The sequence below is a fragment of the Sesamum indicum genome, linkage group LG3, assembly GCF_000512975.1.
Source record: "Sesamum indicum cultivar Zhongzhi No. 13 linkage group LG3, S_indicum_v1.0, whole genome shotgun sequence".
NCBI classification, from domain to species: domain Eukaryota; kingdom Viridiplantae; phylum Streptophyta; class Magnoliopsida; order Lamiales; family Pedaliaceae; genus Sesamum; species Sesamum indicum.
Window position 1 is genome coordinate 11797582 of NC_026147.1, and position 27770 is coordinate 11825351.

A 27770-nucleotide genomic window follows, 5' to 3' on the forward strand; every position below is an offset into this window, starting at 1 on the left:
TTTGGTTCTTCAAACTTGATGACTGAAATTGACTTAGTGCGATAAGTTGCATAATCTCAGGTCATTACAATAGAGAAAGGGAATGAATTTGCTGCCGGAGAAACAATGCAGACTTTATTTTGTTTAACAGAAATGTAGCGAAGAACACATAAAGCCAACCGCTGATAGTTCATGGAAATATTCGACAAGGTCCACAATGATCGTACCTATGTATAGAACGTCAGCAGTGTATCGGAAAAGAAGAGAGAAATGTGAGCAAACCAGGGTGTGGACCGGTGATTTCACCGTCAGTGTTGTTAATATGCTTTCCCAGCTGAGCCAAAGAGTTGCATCTTCTCAGCAACAACAGCTTTCATGGCTTCCTTTGCTGATTGCATGACGTGGACGAGATCTTTATGGGTGTTCGTTAAAGAGTCCATATAAGCCCTGCGGACCTCAGTGTTCACATTGAATTTCCGTACTCCAAGCTTTATACATTCCTGTTTGTGTGGCGGTCGAGCAGTTAAATTCAGATGATGAAGCTCGCATGCATTTAGCAGTAAAGTTATAGGCTCCAAAAGTAAGACTTTAGGAACTTATAGAATCCAAAAGTAAGATTGTAGCAGCTTATAAGTTCCTTTAGAAAAAAAGTAAGGAGCAACGTAATATTAAAATCTCAAAAATTCCCTTCAAGTTTGATCATAAGATCTTATATGTTTCATGTCATATTTTATGCAAACACTCAAAAGTTTATTTTTAAAATAAGATCAAACAGTGTACATTTTATTAAGATATATGAGTTTATAAGATATTTTAAATAAATTTAGCCAAACAACGCGGAAGCTTCAATGGTTATATGCAGGAATCTATCAGCAAAGTGTTGTTACCTCGATGATATCCTTTGGCAAGCCAGAAGCGCCATGAAGAACGAGGTAAACTCCTTTCCTTAAACACAAATCATACAGATCCTGGAAAGGAGAAAAATTATAACAATCTAGAATCTGCCCCTTGTTGAATATGATAACAGGTCGCCAATCTTTACTCATAAAGGAGTGTATAGAAAGAATAAGATTACATGACAATGGAACCATCAACAGAAGATACCATGAATCACCTGAGTCACTTAGCAAGACTACAGATGCTGCAAAACTTGAATAAATTCAAGGAACTCAAGGAGAAATATCAGAGAATCAACCATATCTTTGAGATGACTAGAAATTAGTAGGAAATAACACTTTGACTGAGCCAAGCAAAAGTCTACCAAACATAAGAGTCTTTCACATATTAAGAGGCAGTTTGCAAAAGGAAGTAATCATTTACAGCCAGCAAGAATGATTAGAGTGGAAATTGAGCTACTGTCCCTCTGATTAGGCAGATCAACTTATCATTCTGATGCATTTACAACAGCAAAAAGTGGACATGTGTTTAAGTTCAAAATATTCAAGAGGTTACAAAGACAACCTGTTTGATACCTAAATTAATAATCCCTGACAGAATATAATGATTAAAAACCATTGGTCACTGTCCCATCCCTCTAAATTGGTTAGAGACAACTGCACGTTTTCAAGTCTGTTCATTGTTAGAGATATTATGCAAGATTCATATATTAAATCATTGATTTGCAGATATACTAATTGAGTGTAACTCCAGAATGATGAAGATGCAAGGGCTAAAGGGGGTTGGTTGTTTATGCTCGTAGAATGTGATTGCTTCTGAGAATTTATTTCATTTCTAAGACTGCAAAGTATACTGTGTGTGTTCAATTGCAAATCAGCTGTTGGCTTAGCAGAAAGTTTTTGTAGCTAGACTATGGCACATATGATGGGCCATAACTGTTTCTTATTCAGACCTAAATCTTTTTTATGAAACACATTAGACCGTGTCCAGGGGGACAGGGCAGGGAGTTTCCACAAGGTTTAAGCCTCCAAATTAGCCATCCTTGCAGATAAAGATGGACCAACTGACCAAGTAGTTGCTTTATATAGTGACATGGTGCCTGATTTAAGTGTTTGCCAAAGATTAACCATGCATTTGCATAATGTCCTAAGCCTGCAATGTTAGCTAACGAAAGCAGCCAAACCTCCACAGACTAGAATCTATAACAAGTTAATATCTTTTCCCTGTAGTAGCTAACTTAAAAGAGATATTACAGGAAGAAAATGCTTGAGATCTAGATATTTAACCTTAAGCAAATCAAGTCTTAGATTTGGGCCACTTGCAGGGTATTTTCCATGAACATTTCCAACGCAAACAGCCAAAGCATCTATACCCGTTGCATCAATGAACTCATGAGCCTGAAATTTAAAATAGGCAATCGTTTTTAGTATGCAATAGAAGACCATTCAACAAGCTAGAGGAAGGATTCCTTTTTAATTTTTCTTTCATCTGGATCTACTGAACCTGGTTGACATCAGTTAGTCTCGCTTCGTAATCTTCCACAGTCAAGTCATCTTCTGTCCCAGACAATCTTCCCAGCTCAGCTTCCACCATTAACTTTTTTGAATGTGCTAAGACTGAAATGTACTTAGTGTATGCAACATTTTCCTCAAAAGGTAGGTGTGAACCATCAACCATGAGTGAGTCAAATCCCTGCCATTATTGGATTTTCACATTCCAAAACAACATATCACACATATGTAAGGTGCTTCTCCAAAAGGGTAGCACAGGGCAGGCATATCTCTGTTGACATAAGAAAATTTTGTACAATTAGAAAACGGAACAGAGAACACTTGGAAGTAGAAGCTTACCAATTCCAGATTTTCCAGCAATTCTTGCTTGACACTTCCATGGTCAAAGTGAACTGTAATAGGAACCTGTCATAGAAGTTACCAGTTTACCATTTGGAAAGTCCACAGAAAAACTTAGCATTGATAAAGTACAAATTTTACATAAATTCCATGTCAAAAATCCATCTCTCAGATAACTATTCAAAAGAGGTGGCTGTTACAGTCTATCTGTCAGAAATTAATACTTCTAAGTATAGGGGACAAGGAATGGTTGCTACATGGATCAATACAATTACAAGTATAATATTACGAATCAGAACAAAATATTGATATGATTAAATGAATACTGAATGGAGCTGCAAGGACGCAAAGACAAGAAGATTTGGCCCTTCATAAGTTTAACTGGTAATTTGGCAGATAGCGTCCCACAAAAGACATGGCACCAAGATATGGTTTCTGCAGTTCTGTATTCATTATAGAAATTTGAGAAGGATCTCTGGATTCAACAGATTAATATAGTAGTGAAGATACTTGACCAATGTGATACTAGTGGTAAAAGACCATCTTGACCAATAATAGTAAGAATTTCTCTAACAATAATACTTGGGATAACACTGAAAAAATGTAATGCACTATATGCCATTTATTTAATTTAGACAAAGTTTTTCCAAATTCTCGAGCGCCACTTACACTTGCTTGTTCAGCAGCAGAGATACAGCAGGCTACCAAAGGGACCCCTCCTTGCTTCAGGGCACTAGGATGGATCTGGTCATAGGAATAAAACCAATATATTGTCAAACTATTTTTTCAGTAGAAGTTAGTTGAAGTTTTGATCTACATATAGCCAAAAGAAACTGACACAAACTTATGATCATAAGAGAACTTGAATTAGTTGCATTTTACTTGCCACATAAAAGCTAGCTGCAGTAACTGGCCATTGCTAGCTCCAACTCTTGTTTGTGTCAATGTTGCATTATTCTGTCCAAAATTTCTACGTATCTGGCTACTATACCATAGATAAGTATAGTTCGAAAACAATTTTTTGTAATTCTGAAGTAAGTTCTGGTGGAGTATGTCAACTCATATCCATGAAATTGCCATTGAAGAAGACTACATATAAGAACAGGGAAGTTGATCTATCTGAATCTAATAGTGACTAGACCTGATATCTTATTTGCAGTAGAAGTGTTTAGTCAGATTGTGAATAAGCCTAAATCTATATATTAGGAAGCTACTGTCAGGATTATGAAACGCATCAAAAGTGTTCCTGGTAAACGCTTATTCTTCCAGAAGCATGGACATTTTGAAGATTGAAGCTTATTCTAATACTAATTATGTGAATTCGAGATAATAGAAAATCGACCTCCAGTTGTTAGACCTTTGTTCGAGGGAATCTAGTAACCTGGTGCAGTACGAAGCAAACTATAGTTGCTAGATCTAGTGTAAAAGTTGAATAAGGGCTATGACACACACAACTACAGAGATGCTATGGTTAAAGAATTCACAGATAGAATTGGGTTTTGGTAATAAAAAACCATTGTCTATGTATTTGCAATCAAGGAGCAATTCAAATCGCTAGCTGTCCCATCTTTCAGGAGAGAAGTAAACATATAGGATTAGTTGCTGCTTTATTTGCAAAACATTGATGAGCCAGAAAATTATTACTCCATTTACTCCTTCAAAACAGGTTGCAGAAGTCTTCACCAAAGCTTTAATGGAAAAGCTATCAGAGCTTTGTAACAAGCTGATCATGGTTGCATTATGCTCCAACTCGAGGGACAGTTTTAGAATATATAATTGCCTGCGTTACTCCATTATTTTCAGTATGTAGATCAATAGTTTCTTTACCGGTTATCTGTATTTCAACTCAATCTCCATACTCTATATTTGAGCTTGGGTTCTTGAATAAATTAAGCCATTTGTTTTTCCATTGAACAGTTTAATCCTGAAAAAGATACCACTCTTTCAGTCTGTCAGGGAACCATACATATGTTCACACAATAATGCTTAAAACAAACACCGATTTTCAACATGCCATATAATATTAGCTCAGAGCTCTGCATGCATATTGGATGCCAGAACATCTTTGTAGAAGATGGATGGATATTAAAACTTTCAAAATGTGACTAAAACAAAAGCAGACCTGCAAGATAGCAGGACTTTCTTGTTCCTCTGCTGCAGCAACAACTGCCTCAACTCCTTCCAGATTGTAGACATTAAAGGCTCCAACAGCATATCCACCATTTTCTGCATTCTTTTATATGTAACAAATTGTCAGTGTTTGATGCAAAGGAGACTGGAACCACTCTAGATGAATATATCTTACAAGAAGAAGTTCCTTAGTTGAAGGCCTGCTTGGACGCGCCCAGCGTTTCACGACTTCGGCAACAGCTTTACTGTCACCGACATTTCCTAAGAGTTGACTGTTTTAGGTCAATGATGAAATATTAAAACATATAGCAGGAATTAATGATGTGGTTTCCAATTACTCACCAGGAAAAACAATATAGGGAACGCCTGGATGTCGGCTTTCAGGACCAAGCTGCCACAAGGGTACCCCAGCCATAGCTTGGCCCACTACTTCCGCTCGTTTTGCTCCTAGAGCTTTTGTCGCAAGGTCTGAAGAGGTAATTCCACCCTATAATAGAATGTGTCTTTACTATTGACCTATATGGATACCATTTCTCTCTCGAAAGAAATCTATATAAATTGATAGTAAACTGGTAAACACAGCAAATCAACGTCATTAAAGAAGATTCAGGGACAGTAAATGGTGAACTGTGCATAATCACAAAATATAAGCATACAAAGACATAGATTCAAGATTAGAATAATTGCAGTGCCTCAAAGAAACGAATATAAATATATATTGAAGTCTAAGATAGTACTAATTTGACCAATATGAGATAGAATTGAAGCACAATCATAAAAATATTTTAATAGACAAAGAAGTAACAGAAATATCATTGTCTTTATAAGGTGAATCTCGTGAAGCATAAGGTGTATGAAGCCATGAACTGCTGGAACTTGCAAATCTATCAAACACGGCTCAAAACACAAAGGGTTGGAGAAAGGGACATACATGTGCGAGATCACATTACAAGGCATGAAATAGCAATTTCAAAGGCCACAGAATTTAATTTAATAGGGAAGTAGGCTACCGGACATGCTAAGGATTCCAGGAGTTATTACTGTAGGCAAAGGGTGCATGTGTGTATGTGTGTCTGGAGTGGAGACAATTGTTCCTTTGTTTCCCAACCCAGTTTGGAATTTTTGTTGCTGAAACCATGTTCCTTTTGTTGTAGGATTAATTTTGAATAGAACGAAAAAAGCACCAGAAGATATGTGTAGCAAACTTAGCCTCTATTAAGTGTATGCTGGGAAAAATATTTTTTCATCAAATATAATATAGTCCAAGTATCTTCTAACTTCTCCTCACATTCCAATATGGACTGTTGCATCCCTTCACTTAAATGGCACTCTATAGGTGACAGAATATTCAGCAATTGGACTCTTCAGATGAAATATAAAACTCAGTCACTGAACTGAGAAATAAAGTCCATAAATGTGAAAGCACAAACATATGCTATTTAATCCTGTAAGCTAGATCCGCCAACCCATACACAGATAAACTGATGCAGGGTAGGAATAAAGAAATGTTGCATTAAGTGTCATAGTAAAGAGGGCATCTAGGACCTTTCTGTAGAGCATATTGTTTAAGAAATGTGGGAGCACTACACAGGCCTCGATACATCCAGGAATTACCTTTGCAAGGATGTAACGTGGTCTTGTACTTATACGGCGCACTATTTCCACAAGTGCAGAGCTTACTTTGAAGTTGATCTCTAAACTTTCGGAAGCAGCTGTTCACACGTAGAGGTTTGTTAGCAGTATCTAAAGATAGAAAAAATAATTGAGATTGCTATGCCGTGCCTCACAATTAGAAATGAAGAAATCATAAACTTCAATGAAAAGGACTCACTTTTTCCTACAACAAGTTGTCGACTAGTCATTACAAGAGTGTCTTTCCCACTTTTTATGTATACATCAGCAACCTCGGCAGTGTGATTGATCTCTTCCTCTCTTTCTTCTACTGATTTTAGGGCAATTTTGTCAACAGAAACCTGTAGAAAGAATGTGAGTACAAGATACAAGTATTAAATTGAAAACACATCTCACACTCTCATTCTTTTATTTATAGTTTCCACTTTTCTTAACTTAATTGTACTTCACACCAGAAAAAAATCCAGAATACCTCAATCTGTTTCAAAGCATGACCTCTTTGCGATAGTAGCTCTTCAACCTGCAGGTAACCCCAAACTTTGCTCACATGGAAAACTCAAGGCTTGTAAATTCCTTCATTATGTTAGCAACTCAAACCTGTTTCGTTGTTTTGGGAACATAAGAACCCACAACTATAAGTCCACCAATAACCTTCCTGGATATCCGCAGATCACTGGGCAGCAATGGAGCTTTTGGTATAATTCCAACTCGAGCAGAAACAAAACTAGCCGCACTGCGGCACAGGAAGCTCTTGCCCTTCAGTTCCGCCTATAAGGGAGGGAATGCAGGCTAATTAAAATTAGCCTTCATTATTGCAAATATAGCTGTGATTTAATCCTTTCGAGCAGAGTACATAAAAGGAAAAAGATGAACCTGAATCATCCCTGCGGCAAATACCGCCATGTCTCTTTCACTAGCAGCATTAACTATACATGTAGACCCCTGTTTCAGTCAATAGCATATAAGCTGAGATGAAAGTGATTTGGAAACAATGCAACAAAGCATTTTCAATTGTTTACATTGAACAATGTAAACCCTTAAGTGTTAACTACTTTTCTTGGTTGACCCCACAGAGAAAGAGCTAGCGTATTGATGACCTGGAGCAAGATCCCTTATCTTTAGGGAAAGATAAAAGAAATAAACAGTACCAGTAGGCTGTATCAAGTGTTGATACAAATCCTTGCCAAAATGTAAAATACTGAGTTTTGTTATCGGTAACATTACTCTTGTTAGTTTAGAATATTTCCTATTATTCTTAGTTAAAATATAGACATGCTCAGATCCCACTGTTGTCATGTCAACGTACTGGGAAGCACTTAAGGAAGATTTTCGGATTGCTAAGCTTATAATTATCCTTGATAACATGGTGATCAAGTTTATTATTTTGTAATGAAATGACTGTTGCTCCTCATAAGCTAGTGAGTAGCCTTCATAGATCAATTAAGTCCTTAAATCCCGCTCTCACGCGCATACACACCCTCGCGAAAAAAAACAACCTATCCTCCAGCATATGTGCACTTGTTCTAACATGTCTTTGAATATACTCTTGATTAACAGGACAAGTATTAGTATAATTCCTTGCATAAGTTTATCTTCAAGAGCCATTGCTAGGTTCTGATATAACATTTAAAAAATTTAAAGCTGCTATACCACAAATTTGAGACAAAAAATTTTTTTCTCCTCATTATCTATCTATCCACCCCTGCATTGGTCCCTCCTCCATATGCCACTTGGGACCAAATGAGAAGAATAACCGGAAAGATTGAATTGACAAGAAGTAAAAAGAAAGTTGAAAGCATTACCCATTGACTATAAACCTTCTCAATTAGTGCTCTATTAATCTGTACCTTTTTCAAGCTGCAGAGAAGTTCACAAACAGCTCTAGGTCCACCCTTTCTTAGTAGTTGGATAGAAATGGATGCAATACTGCTTGCTGGTATGCGACCGCTCGTTTTCTCCTCCACCCACTGAAGTCTCAAACAAACAGCTTATTAAACTCTTAGTTAAAACATGTTTAACTTGCTATTGATTTCATAAATATTATAAGAAGTACTAAACCTCCCGCAGATTAGAAGATTTATAGCCAAACGAAGCATCTTTTGCAAACTCTGTTTCACCTGCAGGGATGAGCCTGCAGATACTATGCTTCTCAGACTATGTTAATTCTTTGACAATATTATGTAGCATAAGTGACAGAATAATGCCTTTCAGAATCTGCAACATAGTGTATGTCTCCAATAGTGTAGCGGCCGCCTTGTAAAAAGAAGGGGCAAATTATCCACACATCCACCTCACCAATTACAGAAATAGCTGCATCTGCTTCCTAGACATATAAAAAAGCATACCATCAAGCATTTGAAAAAATATAGAGGTTCAAAAGTAATTAACTCTGCATGATCATGTCCTTGCCTCTGGGAAATGACCTCGTAATGTTGAATCCCCCCTCAGAACCACAGTGTAATCAGTGTTCTCCACTGTCTTTGAAGCAGCAGACAAGTTACGGCAGATCTCCGTTATTAGAGCACTAGCCTGTACCACAGCTCTAATTAGTAATCACAGATATCACATGGACCAACTGACCTGCTTGAGAAAAACTGACTTCCATCTATTAACAGGGAAAGAAAAACAAAATGTGAAAATAGTTCAACTACTTCACCTTCTCAGAACTTAGTGATCGTGAATTTGTCAAAATGAAAAAGCATTTACGCTTTTTCCTGAACTGTGCAACAAGTGACTCGATACTCCTGAAATTAAAGCAAAAAGTCATTGACCAGTTTATTCACATAACGAAATCTGACCTTTTGTCACATTATAGACTAAGTTGGCCTTTTTCCCCCCATTCTTTTTGCTTTGCCTTTCTCTTTCCATCATTAAACCCTAGATCCAGTGGAACCTTAGATATTCAATGGGTAATAGATCTTATGTGGATTGCAGAGCATCTTTTTGTTAAAAGAGACTTCAACATCAACAAGCGTGAAACTAATGCAAGACCTAGAAAATCCATTCTCCGTGAATACTGCAGACTGAAAACTCATCAGGAGGAATCAAATATGAATTTCTCTTGATCCGGTCCTTAAGTACTCGTCCATCTCTTCTTCCTTCTTTATATTTTTTTCCATGTCCCAGTACAACTGATTCATTTGTCACATGAACCAAATCAACGATTTTGGTCAAGAGATTCTTACCCCATATTTCTAGGTTTTGAAATGTGGAAAAAAATAATACAGCTATTCCTCCACTGTGGAGGACATGGTATAAAGTAGATAAGCATATTATACTTGATGCATGGATGCTTCATCTTAACTAATGCAAATCCAATTACCAGACTGTAGGAAAAGACCCAAAGATTCATGTCTATATCACTTGTTATACTCAGTCAACTGGACTAGCATGGAATATTGGGAATAGAATGGTTGATCTGAATTGGCCTACACCACTTTGATCAAATGAGATGTAAATGATCTTTCAATGCGACAAACTTACAAATTCAAGTTCCTCTAGTTAATATTATTCAAGACAGAGCCTAGCCAAAAGTGCTACAGTTGAAGTGCTGTGATTCCATTTATCATTATAGGTTTAGAAGACATCATTTAGTCACATTTCTGGAATCCCAGAATTGTCCTCCACCAATCTTATAGTCCACGCAAAATCTGGCTTTCGTTCCTCCCTGATCAACTATTTAAGACAAACACAAATAGATTATACATAATAAGATTAGCTGTTCATTCTTTCATAGACATATTATTCTTACTACAACTTGTTAGTATTATATTCATTTGTCCTATTGAAGGACCCGATCATTGTCCACTTACATGAAGGATACTTAACATAAGAAGTGAGTAGACTCACCATTCTGTCAACACTACAATGTCATGAACTGTTTGAGTGCCAGTTGGGTCGTCATCCAAAACAACCAATGTTTTTGAAATTTTTTGGGTAAGGCTAATTATATCATCGATAGGATCGGTCGGCCACTCGGGCGGAAGAGAGCGAAGTACAGATTCTTTATTCAAAGCATGGGGCTTTCCTTCAACTTTGACTCCTGTAAGTGTCTCATAAACCTGTAGAACTATTGCAGTTTAGAGAAACAAACCAAAAAAGTAGTTGGCATTACTGCTTGCATGGCCATATAATTAAATCAGTAGAACTTTCAAATGGTAAGGCAGGTAATTTAACTAAACTTAAAAGTAGAATCAGGAGCCAAACCTTTACTACAGCAGAATCATCTATTCGGCCCCACCCAGCAGCTGAACCTGATCCACAAAACTTCCTAAGTTGCATTAAATTCGTCATCTAAGGTCACAAGATGGATCATGTACTTCATGCAGTTCAATTTCTACAACTAAACACTGTACGATATATATGCTTTGCCCAGGGCCTAACATTTTCAGCTAGTGTCCATCTAATGCTGAAAAGATAATCAACAGTTGCAAAGCTGGTAATTCATTTATCAAGTTCAGGTGAGACTAGTATGCAACCACTTCTATCACATTTTTTAGGCTGCTCAGGCAAATGATATCAAGACTTCTGGATCGAGTTACCCAAATCCATCTCCATTCCCTAATTTTCAAGGTTGTCATTTCTGGCCTCAGAGAATGGATTATTCCATGAAATGGAATCATTGCATACATGCTTGACACTTTGACATTGTCCATTATGAAACGACTTTTTGTTTGTACTAGCAAAATGAACAAGCATTGCATCTGTCGCAAATAACTTTTTAAAAATATTAAGTCTTATATATGTAATATAATTTAAGATATTTTGATTATTGTGACTGAAAAATATAAATAAATGACAATAAATTTCAGTAGTATTGCTAGTGCTTTTAGGAATCTAGATTAATATATTTTTTTATTTTCTATGGCAATATTTGTATTCTTCTTCCACATAATTCATGGATATTCTTATCCTAATACAACAATGCATTACATAATTATTTTAGAAGTATAATTGAGAATTAAAAATTTATGTAGTCGACACATTTTATACTTATTTTAAATTTTCCTTAGAAATGGCTGTACTCTATGTTCCAGCCTTGATTCATATGTAAACAGATGTATTGCATGTATAGATATAAAAGTACTACAATTAGCATAACTGGTCATTAATTATGGGTATGAGATTAAACTTGTAGGTACCACTACAATGCAGATGGAGCGAGTACCACTACCATGCAATGGAACTTGTCATCAATCAAAATGATAGGGAAAAAATATATGAACCTAAAAACTAAGCTCATTCTTCCCACCTGACAAGAACAGTTGATGTGCAATATTTGACACATGAAGTGGAACCTTGCGAGATGCACATTCACGAGAAACAATGCCCTGTAAAAGAATTATGCTCATATAAACTTGCATACAAACTGTACATAAGCCAGAAACAGAAACCTTTCAGGCGAAATCATAAAACAGCATGCTGTGGTACATATTGGTCTTACCAGATCCTTCACGAAGATATCAAGTGCAGATAATGGTGTATAATCACTCTCTACCATATGTGGACCACGATTCTCAAACATCCTGAGGCAGATAAACCACTTGCAAATTGTTTCAATTTGAGAATAACTTCTATTATAATAAGGAAATTAAATGCCTGAAACTGTATATGAACAATAATATTGGTCAATTTCCAATATAATGACGTGTATGGCATAAAGTCGGATCCAGACTGATCTTGAAACGAGCCCAGAAATCATACATATTGAGAAGGATAAAAGACTTTTCTGCAGGACTCTAATTTGAGGTTATTGACTACAGATTAAGCTTTACAAGCAATTTTTCTGGAAGCTGAAGCTGAGGACGAGACTAGCAAGCATGTAAGCAAACTTCCTTCAATCACGAGCACACATGTCTAACAACAATTTTAGTTGTGCATATGCAAGTTGAAAGTCAAGGTAAGTGTGATATTCTTTCCTTTAAAAAAGGCAACACAAGATCCCTATCCTTCTACTCTAACAGTGGAAAATCCACCTAGCAAAAGCTAGACTTGTACAGAACTTTCACCAATATCTGCATTGCACATAAGAAAACCCAGAAGCAGAAATCAAATAAAAAAACCTGGAGTAAGAGCAACATTTTCAAAATCCTCCTAATAGAGGATTGCTGTGTTTTGAAGTGCGTCAGACGTACCATGATGTTCCAGCACTATTTGTAATGACATCAAATAACAATCTTGTATTAAGACCCAATCGAGCCCCGAATGCCAATGCCTCTGCTGCTGATGCAATATGAACTCCAGCAAGCAGTTGATTGATCATTTTTACACCACTTGAGAACATTATATGAAAGAAATGTAATAAGCATTTAGTATGAAAAGAAACTAAGAATAAGAATAATAATTGTACCTTAAGAAAATCAACAAATATGTACACTATTACGCATTTATGCTAAGAAAGTCCCTATGATTTCTTGAAAAGCTGAAGGAGGAAAAACCAAGTTTCTAACTTAGATATACCTTCCAGCTCCACAACCTCCATTTATGATATAAAGCTTCTCACTTAATGCTGCACCGACAAAACAAATAACTTCAGTTTTAAAATGACATTCTAGAATTGACGAACCAAAATCTACCACTCCTTCATCTTTTTCAAGCACATTTCATCAACCTGAAAGGATTTGACCAGCGTGTTCCAGTGCTTCATCTGCACCTGATGCCATTATCTGAAATAAACATTTATATTTTCAGTTGCCATTCAAGGAACATCAACCCAGTATACAAGGCAACCATTCAAGGTCATTTTTTCCTCCATATCAAGATATGAATAAAGATTAATATTCATACAGTAAGTGTTCCATCGGCAGCTCTCTTCACACCACCAGAGACAGGAGCATCCACCAACTTCAAATTCTTTTGTTCATCTGTAAAAGATAGAGATGGTCACAATGACATAAGTACAGATAGAAACAATATGCTGTTTCCTTGAGTTATTGGAGATGACCAAGTTCGATCAACCAAAATTCAGAAGTTGAATCAAACTCTCTTAGACACTGTTTATTTTAAATCTCGCCTGATACATTAATAAAGTATGAAAGCAGCTACAAGGAATTTCAGGTCTTATTTACTGGCAAACACTTTCGTCTGCTCTTAAAAGTGATCAGTGTTTTTTTCTAATTTATAGTATAATGTGAAATAAACAGGACCTTGCTCTTGGAACTACTATTAATATTTTACTATATTTCATTTAATTGACATCGAACCACTTCTATTAGGACCGCGGTTCTCATGGCTCCTGTTTGCCAGCCTCTTGATACATCTTTCAGAAAAGAAATTCCATTTGAACAGCAAACATCTAACTCTACATACTTCCTGTTAAAAGTGGAACTCATCTACTGCCAACTTTTTAAGCAATGACAATCCAGCGGAAGAACATAAAAAATTTAAGTGCCATAACATTAATTCAAAGACGAATAGGAGAAGAAAGCAATGGCTGCAATGGAATTACCACCTTGTAAACTTCAGGTCACATTAGTATTAGCAACAAAAACACACTCAACCTGTATGCCACCTTCAGCATCATTATTACTACGACTCAATCATCTTTAATTTTGTCATCACCTCTAGCAACACAACACCCAAACTCATGATAACTGCCATTGCCAAACACAATCTTAATCCCAGCTCTACAATGCACGCTTTAATCAGCAGAACTCAATCGTGACACCTCTTTCCACCCAAGACCAACTAATGCCTAGACTCCACGCCCTTCTTTTGTATATTCTTACAATTTCTCAACTGTCCCATTATTCTAGATTACTATAGGCAATTTGTGCTGTTAGATTAGTTGACCTCTTTATACTGTAACTTAGAATCTACTCAGGCTGAAAAGGTAAACATGGTCGCACTAGCTTGGTTTCAGAGTCAAAAATCAAATGGAAAAATCCAAGCTAAACCCTTCTGTAAAAATCACCAAATAGTGAGTTTCAGACCTGAAACTCGCCATATGAAAATAAGACAGCCGCCATATCAAGTGCCAAAATTAATATTGACAAACGTTCCATTTTAGATGTCAATTTATAATATATAACTGGACATGGATGGTTTTACAGCTTTTGCACCATATACAGTCAAAATTTAAACAGCATCAGCAACACAACTTTTGAACTAGTACTAATCTTTTATGCAGGGAGAGCCTCCACATGACCTTTACCTTGAGCAACAAAGCTTTTCATGCTCTATACCAAGAGTAAAAGTATTGCCCCAGCTGAGCCAGCAATGTTGGCACCAAAACTTAGCATCAATGGCGACCAAACATTTTCTTATTGTAAAAGCATTTAATGAATTTTGTTGTCTACGGGCTAAATGTGCAGCCAAAACATAGTCACCATCCAATAGCTAGCAGCATATTTTTCAGGATCTCATGGCTCTCGTCGAGGATAGTTGGCCTAATATGCATTTAACACTTCTAACTTTTGCACTAATTTTTTGCATAATAACATTGTTGCTGATTGCCCTTCTATTGGATTGAAAGGAAAATTTGCCTTTTTATCACTTCCAGTGCATCAATTTAGATGACTTCAACTTGATTCTTGAAAAATCAACTTATGTACAGTCGACACTATTACATCTGAAACAGAGATAAATTTTCTACACATGAAAATTTTCAGAAAGTATTTCAAGTCCACCAAGGTTTTTAGAGTTCACCAAAACATAAATAAACACATATAGACATATTGTATATACACACATGCATAACCAGGCATGCTTGCATATTAATAAGTTAATAGATATCATCTTGGTGCTTCAGATCTTTCAATCTCTACTTGGTCATTAACCTACCATCAAACAGGTAACTCTAAAGAAGGTTTGCAAGGCCTTCTTGAGCATGTGATCAGAACCACATATATTTGGGGGGAAAAAAATAAAAATTACAATCAATCAGGAAAAATTGTGTGCTTATTGAGTATATGTCACCAAACTTCAACTTAAAATCCAAATCATTTTTTCATCGCTTGGAAGGATGCAGTATAATCCATTCACTGAAAGGATAACATAGGAAATATGATAGGACCTACTTTGCAACCTTCGCTCTAGCTGGCTGACAAATGCTGGAGATACAGTCGACGAGAGGATAATAGATGCTCCAGATGGAAGGGCTGCAACTTCAACAGACAAGTCAGTCCTGTTCATTTTATATATAAGAACCAAAGACTCATACCTGCCACCGCGCCATTATCCCCATATAGAACACTTTCAGCTTGGTATTCATTTGTCACCATTATGACCAATACATCCACATCTGGAGATAATGATATGTTAGCCATAGAAAAGTTGAAGTATTCCTGCTCACAGCCATCAAAGGGTATTCTAATAAGATAATATAAGAAACCATTTTTGTTAATAGAAAGCTTGTGTCCAGAATATTTGGAACCTCACTGACTCGTGTTTTGGCATGCCAATATGATGAAGGATTTCTTTGGGGAACAAATAAAGTTGTAACCTTTAGATTACACTTCCATTATCCTTGAAATGAAATTGAGAATGATGTAATGGTGGATGGTAGTCACTTAGGTTGCCATGTTTACAAGAAAGAAAGTGTCTCCAGGTAATTATGTATCTTGCATGCCACATTAGTATGAATACAGAGGAGAAGCCATTATACAGAATGTTAAAGAATGGCAATTAGCAACATTTTCTGAGAAATTAATGCTTCATGCTTGCAGCAGTTCCCCTCATTGAGTAGCGGATTTACCTTTGCATACTTCAGCTGGACTGCTCCCTGCAATTCCACCTTCACTTTCAAATCGGGAAACGGTTGGTTTATACACCTACTCACCAAAGATGAAATATCATTAGTAACTAATCTCTACTTACTATAGAAAATTTTTTAATTTAAAAACTTTAAAATATAAAAAATTACAAGTTATCGAACTTTTACTTAAATTAAAAATGAGTACAATAAATAGAAAATGAATACTGATCTAAGAAATAAAAAGTTCTTCTAATGTTAAAAATTTAAAATAATGGGTATGAGATAAAATTTGAATTTTAAACTTATAATACAATAATCAATCTCATTAACAAATGAAAATTTTGTAAATTAATTGAAAGAGTAATTCCAAGTATTGTTTTATTTAACTAGCACATAATAAGATACACAATAGAAAGTAGTAACTAATTTCTTTTAATACAAAAATCTTAATTGGAAAATGTTTCAAGATTAAAAAGTATAATATTATCAAATTTTGACTTAAACTAAAAATTGAAATAATGAATAAAAGTATATTTACTTTAATTAAAGTCAATTTAATAGGAAACAGACATCCCTTTTCATGTTTCGTACTTACAGATACACCACCTAGGGGCATTATGGTCCATAAAAGGATGAAGGATGAAGAACAGGCAACACGGACAAAGATGAATTTTTAAAGCAACTTTTGGCTGATGTATAATATAAAAATAATTATAACTAAAACATATTTAATATATTTAATGTATAATTACATATAAATATATGGTTATACTCATACATATAATATAGAAAAAGTATTAGTTTGATAATATATATGTATTTTTATGTTTATCTATATGTATATCACATTGCATGCATGTTCAAATACTAGCATATATGCATGTTACAAATTTTTGTTGTATACTATTTATATATAAATATATAGTTTATAGTTTTGTATTATATATATTTTTATACTATGAAGAAATATATTTTGTATTTTTCATGTAGTCAAAAGTTCTTGTTATAGTTTTTCAAAATTTTCATATATTTTATATTTGTTGAATAAATAGATGTTGTATATTATATATATATATATATATTCATATTTTTATATTTAGGATAAATTACATCTACACCCGCTAAAGTTTGCCCTTATTACTAATTATAAATACATCCATGTCACATTAAAAATTACAGTTATCCCACCTAAGGTTTATCCCCCAGCTCACATGTAACTTATCCATCCAGTGAGGTTTTGGCTGGTGACCAATTGCATCACCAACGCAATCTTTGATGATTATCATCCAATAAAGAAAGGAAAGATGAGACAGAACACATAGAGAGAAGAATATACAAGAGCGCACTAAATGAAAAAAAATGACATTGGACGATAAAGAGAAGTTATGCACCGAGGCCGAAGATAATCGCAAGGTCAACGACCAACGATGAGGATTTGAATGGGCAAACTCATGAAGAGAGAAAAGTGAATTGAAGGGCAAGAGACTAGATACGAGAATGAGGGTTTGTTTAGGACAGCAACAGTGTGATAGCTATGTTTGGATGTCAATTCTTGAAATTTCACCAAGAGTCTTTTTGGTCTTTTCTTTTTTGTACTTGCACTTGCACACTTCACGCACTGTAAGGTTTTCCAGACCACAAATGGTGCAATTGTAAATTTCAGTCTAAAAGGGAGTGTATTTGTAATGAGGGCAACACTCAAAGAGTGGGTACGTAATTTACCCTTTTATTTATTATATATTTATAAACATTCTTATATATCTTATAACATGTCAAATTTGAAGCATTAAATTTCAAATGAACGAAACATAAACTAATGATTTATATCAATAAAAATATCGATCATTACAAATATTACAAAGACCCCTTGTATTGTTTATTAATTACAAATACTCCCATTTCAAATACAAGAAACTTACAATTAAGTTTAGAGGGCATTTTTTGTCGATAAAAATTTGTCAAAATTGGTCACATATTGAGGGAAATTACATAATTTTTTTGTTGGAAACCTAACAAAAGGAGACAAATGTAAGATGGAGCAAATCTCAAATAGTTTAAATGTAATTCTGATCTAACAAGGAGCTTTTGCAGGGGATGTGTAATTTACCCTCTAAGTTTTAGGGTGTAAGCAAATTGTATCTTTACCATTATCACCTTAATCTCAATACTATATTTTTGCGGTCGAGCTCTTGAATTAAGACTTTTTTTGTATGAGCATGAAAGAGGAAGTTATCAGTTGTGTAGAAAAGGTAATAATAAGACATCCTAAGCATAAACCTGGACATATGGTAACAGAACTACTTGAAATGTGGAATGAAGAATATTTTCATTTTATCCCGATAAGTTTTTCTGGCCTGAGCAAGGATTATAAGAAGAATGTCCCGGGAGTTGAAGACTTACATCATAACCAAGAACAGTGAAATTTGATTTCAGTAAATGTGTTGCCATGCCAAATCCCATTGCTCCTAACCCAATAAATCCAATTCGCTTTACAGTTTTTGACTTGGTAGATAATTTACTGGCCAGTTCCTCTGGATTGTAAGCTTTGGCATTGGCTGCATCTATGATGTTCACTCCAGATAACTTTTCCCAGACCTGTTCACAAATTTGTAGTTGAGATAAGTGACACGAGGTCTGAGAAAAGAAGATTGGAAGAACATCAAGAAGTTCTAATATTATTTTACTTTGAGAAATGCAGTATCCTCACCATCCTTCACACCATGTGAATATCCTGTTAAAAAGACAAAGAAGCTAAGCAAAAATCAGATTGCCTTAGGCCACAGGTAATTGTTGCCTAACACATCATAGTGCGAGTCTAAACTAACTTTAACTTAAGATATGTATGCCATACCTGCAAGGATTTGTTGGTGAGCAACAGTTAAAAGTGGAAGAGGAAATATTAGTGTTTTTGCCATCTCCAAAACTATTCCCTTAAACACACATGAAAGTTAATTAGAACTAAATGAAGTTCGGAAAATCAAAGGAAGCCAAGCAACACCAAACATCAGGATGATGGTAAAGTATAATCATCCAGGATGTGTATAACCAAAGATTCTTAGTTCTATTGGTGAATTTCTTATTCATTCATATTTGGGCTAGAAAGATGAGAAAACTTGAATGAAGGTGTTGAACCAGTCTCAAAATTCTCGTTGATTCAGCATGGAGTGGAATACCAATCCTTTTATGCCATATCAAAATCAAGGTTAAAATTAGCAAGCCTTCTGTCAATTAACTGAAACTATGCACTTCTAGGAGCAGATACAATTGTTTCAAAAATGAAATTATTGAATTTTCAATTTTATGTTTGTTCCCCTATATTCTGGATCTAGCAATAGCATTCAATAGTTTCAGGTTTCAAAGAGAATCTATGACAGTTTAAACAGTTGCATAAATTGCAGAATTGAAGAAAATCAAAAGCCAAATATCTTTCCTGAGGAAGCACCCTTCTCTCTTCTTTCTTAAATCTAACTATTCCAAGTTACTGTTCACAGTTCCGTAAGAAAGCCCTAAAATTCTTCTCCCTGAATCTATTTCAAGCTTCAAATTTTTAGCCAGCTTTGACCCATCATGAACCCCAAATTAAGATGCTTAAAATTTTAGATTATTCAGTCACGAAGATTTATAAAAATGCACTCAAACTCTTGTTCTTCCACCACCAGTTGCAGGAAAGTATTCATGATATACTAGTACAAACGACACTTTCACGACTTAAGATCTTTACCCTACTTTCTTTTCAACTGACTATAACTATTATGATATTTACCCTACTTTCTTGTTTACTGATTAAAACTCTCTATTTCGTTAATGTTCCAGCTACAACTCCTTATTAAATCCATCCTAAATCTAACACTTCTACTCCATCAGACACTAAAACTTCATTAAGGTATGCTTCATCTCCCAAACTTTATAAGTGGGATGAATAACTTCCCAAAACTGAATATCAGTTGTTTGAAATAGGAATAGACAAATATTGTCCTGAGTGGAAAGCAAAAGTTTCATAAACCTTTTTTCGCATCCTCTGTCCCCCCCCCCCTCTCTGTACACATCCGTGTAAGTGAATGCGAGATGAAAGAAAACAGGTACATTATGTTAAGTAATATAAAGAACACTACTTCCACAAGTTAAGGTTCAGGAAACAGTTCTAGTTAAGTGTTCCATCAAGTCATGGAAGGCAATTGAATAATAAGAAACAACATGAGATAGAAGAGAAATCATCACATCTAGAACAACGTGGAGAAACATCAATATGAAATACAATATGAACCATTGCGTCTAACTTTGCAGTGGCAGTGCCAGAATACCACCGCATTCTATATAGTCTGATATCTTACCAAGTTCTGGTTGAAAGCACTGAGGAGATGATGAGTGGATTGGTTACCCCTTAACAAATGGGGAACATAATTTTTGAAAACCCTGCAAAACATTGGAAAGATTGGAAAAAAAAAAAGACACTAAACCAATTAGGTCAGGCTGTCACGCCCAATCATTGAAAAAATTTACTGTATTGTAACTTCAAATAAACAAGGATAGATACTGATACTCTCTCTAGGATTTGTTGTAAATATAGGTCAACCTCTCAGGTTTATATAATATATCAAGTACCCGTAATTGTTGTGTCTGGCAATTAAACCTAGACACTAAATCAGTATCTATCCTAGCCACTTAGCGTTATATCCCTGGTCTAATTTCTTTCCCACGAAATACGCATTATATACCTATTCTTACAGCAAGGACATAGAAAACCATAACTTACTGAACAATCTCCAGAAAAGCCAAGTGTTAGCCTCAATATAAATTGCAATCTTATCAACATTCACAATAAGACGTTAACCACTAGAACTCAGTTTGCATCTAAGATCAATAAAGCGTTCTGTTCCATCTTGCTCCTGAACCTCCATCACTTTGTTTTTAACGCTACACTAGTTAATGCCAACAAGTCAAGAATTATTCTGAAAGCTTCATAACAGATGATATTCATATGCTTAGAGTATGGCACTGTGAACTATATAAGTCCACCAAATAAGTTTTAAATGTTAAGCAAAATGATAAGATAGAAACAAGTTAGAGTCACATGTTCAGATTAATCTAGTTCAGAATGCTACTCAAGATGACTATGTAAACATGTAAATCATCCATAAAAGGATGCAGACAAGTAGCAGTTGCAGCTTAATTTTCTACACAAAGTGACACCAATCCATCAAAAGAGAACGAGACGATCAAATAAGTTCGTTCCTGCATGATGCTCGAAAGGATTTATATGGTTATAACAAAAGAAAATGGAGCAATCATATCTTAGCTACCATGAATTTCCAGCTGCATTAGAGATGATATCGTATATTATCCTGGGATGAATTCCAGCTTGAGCACCAAGAGACATGGCTTCAAGTGAAGCTACAAAGTGAATTTCTTCAAGAAGCTCAATTACCATTTTACTTTTGCTGCAAGGAAACCAGAAAAAGTAAAGTGTTGAGGATCATGTGATTCTCAACATCAAGAAACACAGCATCGCATGCAATCTATCAATAAACTGTGAGCATTTTCTATTTTTGGTTGCTCTATCAATTGATCTGTGCAAATTGAATGTGGAACCTGTACTTTATTGCATGAGTATATAACAAACATGGACTTTTTACCCTAATTAGAAGCTAATTGTCTATGAACATGAAAAAGTTCTTGTTTTTAACAGGGTATGGAGATCTATGAGCCAAGAAGATAGCACACCTGCCTGCACCTATATCACCCTCAAATAAAAAAAGTTTATCTCCCATGGCTGCCACAGAGCAAAAGTTGAACTCAGCAGTGTGAACAATAAATATAACATATAATTTCCGAGTAATCTGCAAACAGGAATTGCTTAAAAAGAAACGAAAAGAGAAGGAAAGTGGACCAGAAAGAAAGGGTTGCGCCCTAGAGATAGATTCCGCTTGTCCAGATGAAATAATCTGAAAGATCAATGACAAAACCAAAGAAAAAAGAATTTTCCATGTGAGGGCATGGACAGCAAGATAAATTTAATATATAAAACATCATAATCCCACAGTTTTACCATGACTTTTCCATTCAAAACTTCAGACACTGCCTTTGAAGCATGCATATCAACAATGATTTCCATCTGATAATCCTCTGCAAGTACATGTGAAACTATGTGATTTGGGGGAAAGTAAAATAGGCATACACAACATACAGCAACGGGTCCTTGTCATCCACACAATTCCATCTTCAAGTAGAGACCTTTATTTCCTTCCCCAATCTCCATGGATGGGGGTAAATAATACCAATAATTTCACATATGTGCAATTCAAATTGTTGAATTTCTAGGTTCATTTATCACTCAAAATATTATAGATGAAATATAAAATGATAATAAAACTAGGGTTGGCGTGCCTGCATGGGGAGATAAACATAGAATAAAGGAGATGAAATGAAATGGTAATATAGAAACTTCGGACTTCAGAGCAATATGATGCATGTGCGTAAGGATTACGAAATGTACCGTGCTTAATTATAATGAAACACAGAAAATATAGGCAAAACATGGCTATGCCAAGACAGATTGGGAGCAAGCATGCAACTGGAGAAGAAAATTAGTATAACATGACAATTAGAAGCTATATAACTCATTTGTTTTAATAATATCAAATAAACCATTGGATTTAATGATTATACTTATCCTCACAGCAGGTAGTTCTCCCATTTCTCTGTATATAACCTCATGATATGTGGTTTTCCAGTAATTCAGACCAGATACAATTGGATAATTGATAAATAAGATACTGAAATCTCACTCATTCCATGTAATATCTACAATCATCACATAAACTAACCTCGTAATCAAATTTTTGGGAAAAAAGAAAACACTTTTGTACACTAAGGCAGTCACCATCCTAATATTCTAACATACTTTGAACAAAATGGAGAAAGCATTTGACAAAATGCAAACTAAACTTAACTATGCTCATTTCGTGATGGTCCAATAGGATTAGTGAAAGATCCAAAAGCAAACTTAAATAGGAGTTGTAAAATAGATTTTTCATGTAAATAAATGGTTCTTTCTTAGTCCCATAAAAAATGTGTCTCCTCAATTTCAAATGAATGCAATGGTAAGGTTTAGATCGACCAAGCACATTAGCCACCTTAACGATGTAGTTGGAACTGAGATCTAAAGATAAAAAGTTTTGGTTGATTTCGCTGCATAAACATAATATGGTTTTTATACGTAAACAAATTAATATGAAGTTTCAAAAGGAAATTTTCTTGAATGTGAGTTGTGAAACAATACCTATTTTGTTTTGAAATGAGAGTGTCTATCACAGTAAGACAGAAAATATTAGCATGCATATGCATACTCGTGACAACAGAATCTGCTTGGAAATTACAAACTAGGCAGCACAGATATATTTTCCATAGAACAAATATTTATGGACAACATTTCATTCATTTAGAAGAATAATAAGCTAATAAACCGAAACTTGCCCGTAAGAGTTTTCTCCAGCTTCTGTAAATGTGCAGGGAGTATGGTTGAATGAACAATGATGATTACATCTTTCGGCAATCCTGGAAATTCAGGGGGCGGGGGAGGAGACATTAGTACACTTCAAACGCAAGGAGTCACAAGTAATAAAGAATCTCCATTTCGCAAGCCTGAGAAGACCTCTTAGAACACCCTTATCAGCAAAAAAGAGGTCATTTATTTGATCAACATGAGATACAAGTATGACCAAAGCATTAACACCTGCATGCCCAAACAAAAAAAAAAATGTCAAATGTCAACAAGGAATACGCACGAGATAGATATCAGATATTTAAGCTATTAAGCCTCAAACTAACAAACAGAAGAGCAGTCTGCTCCATTTGAACCCCAGCAGAATAGGTTTAAATAACTAGCTTATAACACAATTTTAATTAAGGAATGTCCTTGTCACAAATTCTTTTCTGAGGGTCTTCAAAAGTAAGAGCATCTATGCAATATGAATGGATTTTCCAGGTATAAACCAACAAACAACATTAAATACAAGGACCTTCCATTTCTTGATCTCCTTTTTACATTTACATCTTGTGTTTGTCCTTTCGTTTTGTTCCTGTTACTTTGGACATGGTCAAGCTAGTCTATTTACAGCAAGAACATATCCAATTTACTATATCTACTTGTTTTCAACTGTACAATTATTATAGGTACATACCGCGTCGTAAGATGGAACATCATAGAATCAATGAGGAAAAAAACAAAGTTTTGCCAGCTACTGATGCAAAACAATTTGGTATGATACTTAAACCACTTCAAGTTCAGTTTTATTTCAACAACAAGAAAAATGATAACAGGAACCCTGCAAAAGGTAGATATATCTTCACCTTGCCCTGACTCCATCAGATTGGTACACCTTTTACCTCCTTGTTTTGAGAAATCATCCAACAGTTGACCGGATGCCTGCAATGTATAAGTTTCAAGCACAAGTCAGCAATGTATAAGTTTAAAGCACAAGTCAGACAAACAGAGAAACAAAGTAAAACAAAGTCCGGAACCTAAATATTAAATTATTTCAGGTACTTTTACATGAATGCCAGAATTTTGACAAGAAAATTGGCTGCGGATGTATTCTTGAAGTGGGTCTCATAAGCTTTGCAGTCTAAATGGATGCCGATGCCCTGTATGTTCATCCAGGACATATAATTTTATGTTCATTATGCATAGGAAAAGTGCTTAACATCTTTTAAGGTGGTATTGCTTTTGTCGTATCATTTCTTTCCGTAGATTTATTTTGCTAAGTCCTTTATATCACATAGAATATCAAATATATTCCAGTATCACATATATAATTCTGGACTCAGAATCAACTGCCAAAGCAGACCACCACAATGAATGCGCCAAGGATCATAAATTCGAGAACATCATAATAGCATTGGCAGCTAATAATGTGCAATGGCCGTTCATCCATGCATAAAGTTGCATCTACCTATATAAATTTACATGGAATCAATACCCAATTTTGTTTTCACAAGTAAGAACTGGCTCTTGACTTGAGCTCATGATCTCGTGGGTGTGGATCTTCACTACTCTTGACTTGATTCCCTCAATAAATATGGTTAGCAATTGTTTTCACCTCAAAACTTCACCAGGATTGAAGTTCACTGATTAACTCTACCAGTAGCAACAAACATACTGATGCAACTTGTCTTTTCTTTGATACCAGACATATTTCCAGTTTAGCAGAACAAGACATGACAAAGAAGAACACCACAAAAATGACAAAACAGAGAAATAAAGAGGAAGACCATACGTTGACCATCTTGATCAGACTTTCCATCTTCAGTTCTTCTCAGATAATAAGCAAAACACAAGACTTGTACATATGAAAAAAAAAAAAAAAGAAATGATAATTCTGAAATGGGCAAACCTCAAATGCCTGAACTGCATACCCAGACTGCAGAAGAGAGGCAGCTAGTTTCAAGGAGACCTCGTCCAAACCCACAAACCCCACTGCAGTCCGAGCCATTTCTTGCAGAAATTCTTGCAGGAGTAGCAAAATCTTCTCAGAAAGGGGTTATGTATTTGAATGCGTATCAACTTTTCCCTTCTCTCACTCTAAACCACAAGATAAGATTTTTCTTGAAAAAGGAATCGTGCTGACGCAATTCGGAGTGTACGAGTACAAAGCAGGTGGCGATGTAATCACTCTACCTGTTACTACTGCTTGCTACTATTAAAATAGTGGGGAAGAGTTGGCACAGCGATGGTGCTTACTTTTCACATGGATGAATTAATGCAGAAATCAGAGACTTAAAATAATAACTCTCCTTCAACCTGATTGAATCTTTTCTTATCTGATTGATTGATGATCGTCACTGCGGTCGGAAGTATTACCTCACGTGGCTCTTATTCTTGAATTGTTCCACCTGTAGTTTCCATCAAATTGTACTATACTTTCTCCCATTTTTGGAAATTTATACCTTTTCTGAAAGTGTTTGATTTTAATAAAAATGGACAAATGATCAAATGTAAAAATTGCGAAGTTGGAAAGTAATAATCATAAGTAGAAAACCTTTGTAGAAGAGTTTGGTTTAAAGGTTGGTGTATTATCAATTTACTTGTTAAATTATCTAACTATTTTGGCAAGTGGATAAATTTTACGTGAAATTTTAGTTTAAATCCTACTCGATCAAATTTAAACTAATTATATAGTAAGTGTAATATACTTATAGTATGATTTGTGCATTTCACAGGACACGTGTATTACACTTATTTTGAAATTGATTTGGTACTAGACGTAGTTCGAGCACAAATTTACCAAATTTTAATCATTGTGGGGAGTAATTTTTGCAAATTATACGAGGGGGTATTATGCTATTTTTTCTTAATTTTCATGCTTTTTTTTATGCATTTCACTTTCTTGGGCGATACATTCCTTTCACTCAGAATATCCCAAAAAACCTCATTGGTACTCATATTATCGGGTTCGGGATGGGTCCGGGTTCTAAAATATTGGACCCGATCGGGTTCGGGCGGGTTACGAGTTTTATATTAGAACATCTCCAATCTATTTTTTAGTACTTTTTATTATTTATTTATTCATATATAATATATTATTAATAAATATTATAGATAAATTTTTAAATAAATAAATAAATAAACTACCAGGACCTGATCAGATCGATTTAGAACTCGAAATACTCGATCCGAATGTCCACCCTAAAAACAAGTGTGTCATTGGCAACAAGATGAGAAACTCTCAAGGCATTCCTTGCCACATCTACTCCATGAATCTCCCCCACGCTTCTCTATCTTATAGAAGACAATTAAATGCATCTGCACATAGCATAAATAGACAAGGGGAAAGAGATCTCCTCCATGGATTTCTCTCCCCAAGCAAAGAAAATCGAATTACAAACCATTAAGTATTAAGGAATAGGTAACTGAAAAATCACACTTTAGAAACATGATTGATTATAGAATTTTAAATTAGACAATAATACCTAAATATAAATCCACCTTATTATACGCCTTATTCATATCAAATTTTATTGGCCGGTGAACCTTTCCGTCGTCGATTCGCCGTCATCGAAGCGCCTCTTGATCGCGGACCACCACCATTTAAACCTAAAAAAATAATTTAACTCAAAAATCACTAATACATTATCAGTAGATAATAGAATGAAGAAAAGTTTCTACGTATTAGCAATTGTTTTAGATGCAAGTTTGAAAGTAACGTCATACAAACTAATAAATCGAAATTGAGACATAATTGAAGTGTTTTTGCATTTATATATTTTTTCTTATTTTTAATATTAAACTATTTCATTTTGCATTTTATTTGCTTCTGTTTTAAATAATACTATATTTTTAAATAATAATTACTTTATATTTTATCAAGAACTGCAATAATTTCATAAAATAAAAGAGACAAATCTTCTCGTTCAAACCTACTCAATTTATATTTTATATTATACATTTGAATAAATTACGAGGAACTCTTTTGAAATTTGCCATAACGACAAATATTTTTTCGTTGTTTAAAAAATTATAAATACCTTATAAAATTATAAACATGCTAACAAGTACTCGTCGTGACATCTAATTGTAAGGAATATTTATT

General features: G+C 35.0%; 1 protein-coding gene across 2 annotated transcripts; it reads right to left on the reverse strand.

The window, feature by feature from the left end:
• Positions 1-26101, reverse strand: LOC105158074. 2 transcript variants are annotated; one of them, XM_020692241.1, is made up of 43 exons: positions 25859-26101; positions 25575-25762; positions 24532-24607; positions 23834-23914; positions 23656-23736; positions 22229-22305; positions 22070-22124; positions 21904-21952; positions 21483-21620; positions 20514-20595; positions 19034-19112; positions 18867-18913; positions 18583-18777; positions 16183-16258; positions 15649-15729; positions 15506-15586; positions 13275-13351; positions 13099-13153; positions 12948-12996; positions 12623-12760; positions 11932-12013; positions 11740-11818; positions 10695-10741; positions 10338-10549; positions 9145-9232; positions 8898-9017; positions 8693-8811; positions 8547-8619; positions 8336-8455; positions 7362-7430; positions 7086-7256; positions 6961-7008; positions 6688-6829; positions 6471-6568; positions 5199-5343; positions 5032-5117; positions 4849-4959; positions 3396-3470; positions 2727-2792; positions 2380-2568; positions 2163-2273; positions 867-947; positions 1-479 (listed from the first exon to the last, which is right to left on the reverse strand). In XM_020692241.1, exons 2-43 carry the CDS (start codon positions 25671-25673, stop codon positions 297-299), a joined length of 4131 nt encoding a protein of 1376 aa, XP_020547900.1. In that variant the 5' UTR covers positions 25674-25762; positions 25859-26101; the 3' UTR covers positions 1-296. The 2 variants fall into 2 exon arrangements, with proteins under 2 accessions (XP_020547900.1, XP_020547901.1); XM_020692242.1 differs by having other exon boundaries at positions 25597-26101.

Coding starts and splice junctions, on each gene's coding strand:
- LOC105158074 (XM_020692241.1), bottom strand. CDS start 25,673: ATGGCTCGGACTGCAGTGGGGTTTGTGGGTTTGGACGAGGTCTCCTTG. Junction 23,915..24,531: donor TCTGATGGAGTCAGGGCAAG/GTGAAGATATAT, acceptor TTGGGCATGCAG/GTGTTAATGCTTTGGTCATA. Junction 11,819..11,931: donor ATATCTTCGTGAAGGATCTG/GTAAGACCAATA, acceptor ATTCTTTTACAG/GGCATTGTTTCTCGTGAATG.